We start from the raw sequence: 1,000 nt of genomic DNA, 5'->3' as shown, positions 1-1,000 counted from the left end.
ACTTAGAAAAATACCTCACGCAGTAATTCTATCACTAATCGAACTTGCAATTAGTAACACTTGAAGTTTACCCATATCAGAGGGCTAAATACTATATAGTATACTGATGAAGTGATATGTACTATATCGTATATAGTATATACTATATGTACTATTTATATATATAGTACATCATCGCACCCTCATACTATATAGTATGAGGGTGTCTAGGGGTATGCTCGTTGCCTTTTTATGCACAGGTTGAGACGAGGAGCGGACGAGTAGCGGAGCGCACGTTTGATTTAAACAGGTGTATTGAACACTTTCCTTTCCAACTTGGTTTCCTCATTCACTTGGTCATTCACCGCAATGGCACCAAGCAAGAAGCAGAGAAGCAGCAAAAAAAGAAGGCAACAACCGAGGTGACGCAGCCAGCGAGTTACGAGGAATAACTATCTAATCATGCTTGATTTTGACTTTGTCAAGAACCCGAAGAAAACGAAGCAACAAGCACCTGCGCGAATGAAAGAAATAGCACATCGGACCCGCACTTTCTTCCAGTAAATGCCGCGAAGCTGACGCAGTCGTTGATCGGACTGAGTGACGAGCAGCGCCAAGTTCTTGAGAAAGAGCTTAACCGAACTGATGAAGATCCTCTTCTGGTCCTCCGCTTCAATCCGAATTGGCGAGGTCATGTTGCTGTCGGTACAGTTTGTGACGCGATAGCAACATTTGGAATTAGGGGCGGCGCACGTTGAGACAGCGGTGAAGGCTGCCACAGATGGATTTTTAACTTCGACCATTATCAAGATATTGGACCATGCAAGACTGCAATCAAGTTAGCTCACCGTGAAGCATTCGCATCCTCTCCAGATACGGTCACTGATGCTGTGGCCGCCGGCGCTGTCAGAGCAAATCTTCGTACAGAGTCGCTGGCTTATGCAGTCGTCATTAACAAGATCGCTATTCGTCAAGATGATGCAGGAATTCTCGAGTTTCTACTTGTAGCTCTCATAATATT

General features: G+C 44.5%; 1 protein-coding gene across 1 annotated transcript; it reads right to left on the bottom strand.

Moving 5' to 3' along the window:
- Positions 1–336: 336 nt before the first annotated feature.
- PHALS_02107 (uncharacterized protein) lies at positions 337–782 on the bottom strand (the record flags this gene model as incomplete). Its single annotated transcript, XM_024716625.1, has 2 exons — positions 337–431; positions 494–782. 2 exons carry the CDS (start codon positions 780–782, stop codon positions 337–339), a joined length of 384 nt encoding a protein of 127 aa, XP_024582205.1.
- Between the last annotated feature and the right edge of the window lie 218 nt (positions 783–1,000).

This window comes from Plasmopara halstedii (assembly GCF_900000015.1).
Source record: "Plasmopara halstedii genome assembly, contig: Scaffold_1651, whole genome shotgun sequence".
In the NCBI taxonomy this organism is placed as follows: Eukaryota; Oomycota; class Peronosporomycetes; order Peronosporales; family Peronosporaceae; genus Plasmopara; species Plasmopara halstedii.
The sequence above is the reverse complement of the archived record's forward strand: the minus strand, read 5'-3'. Positions and strand labels throughout refer to the sequence as shown.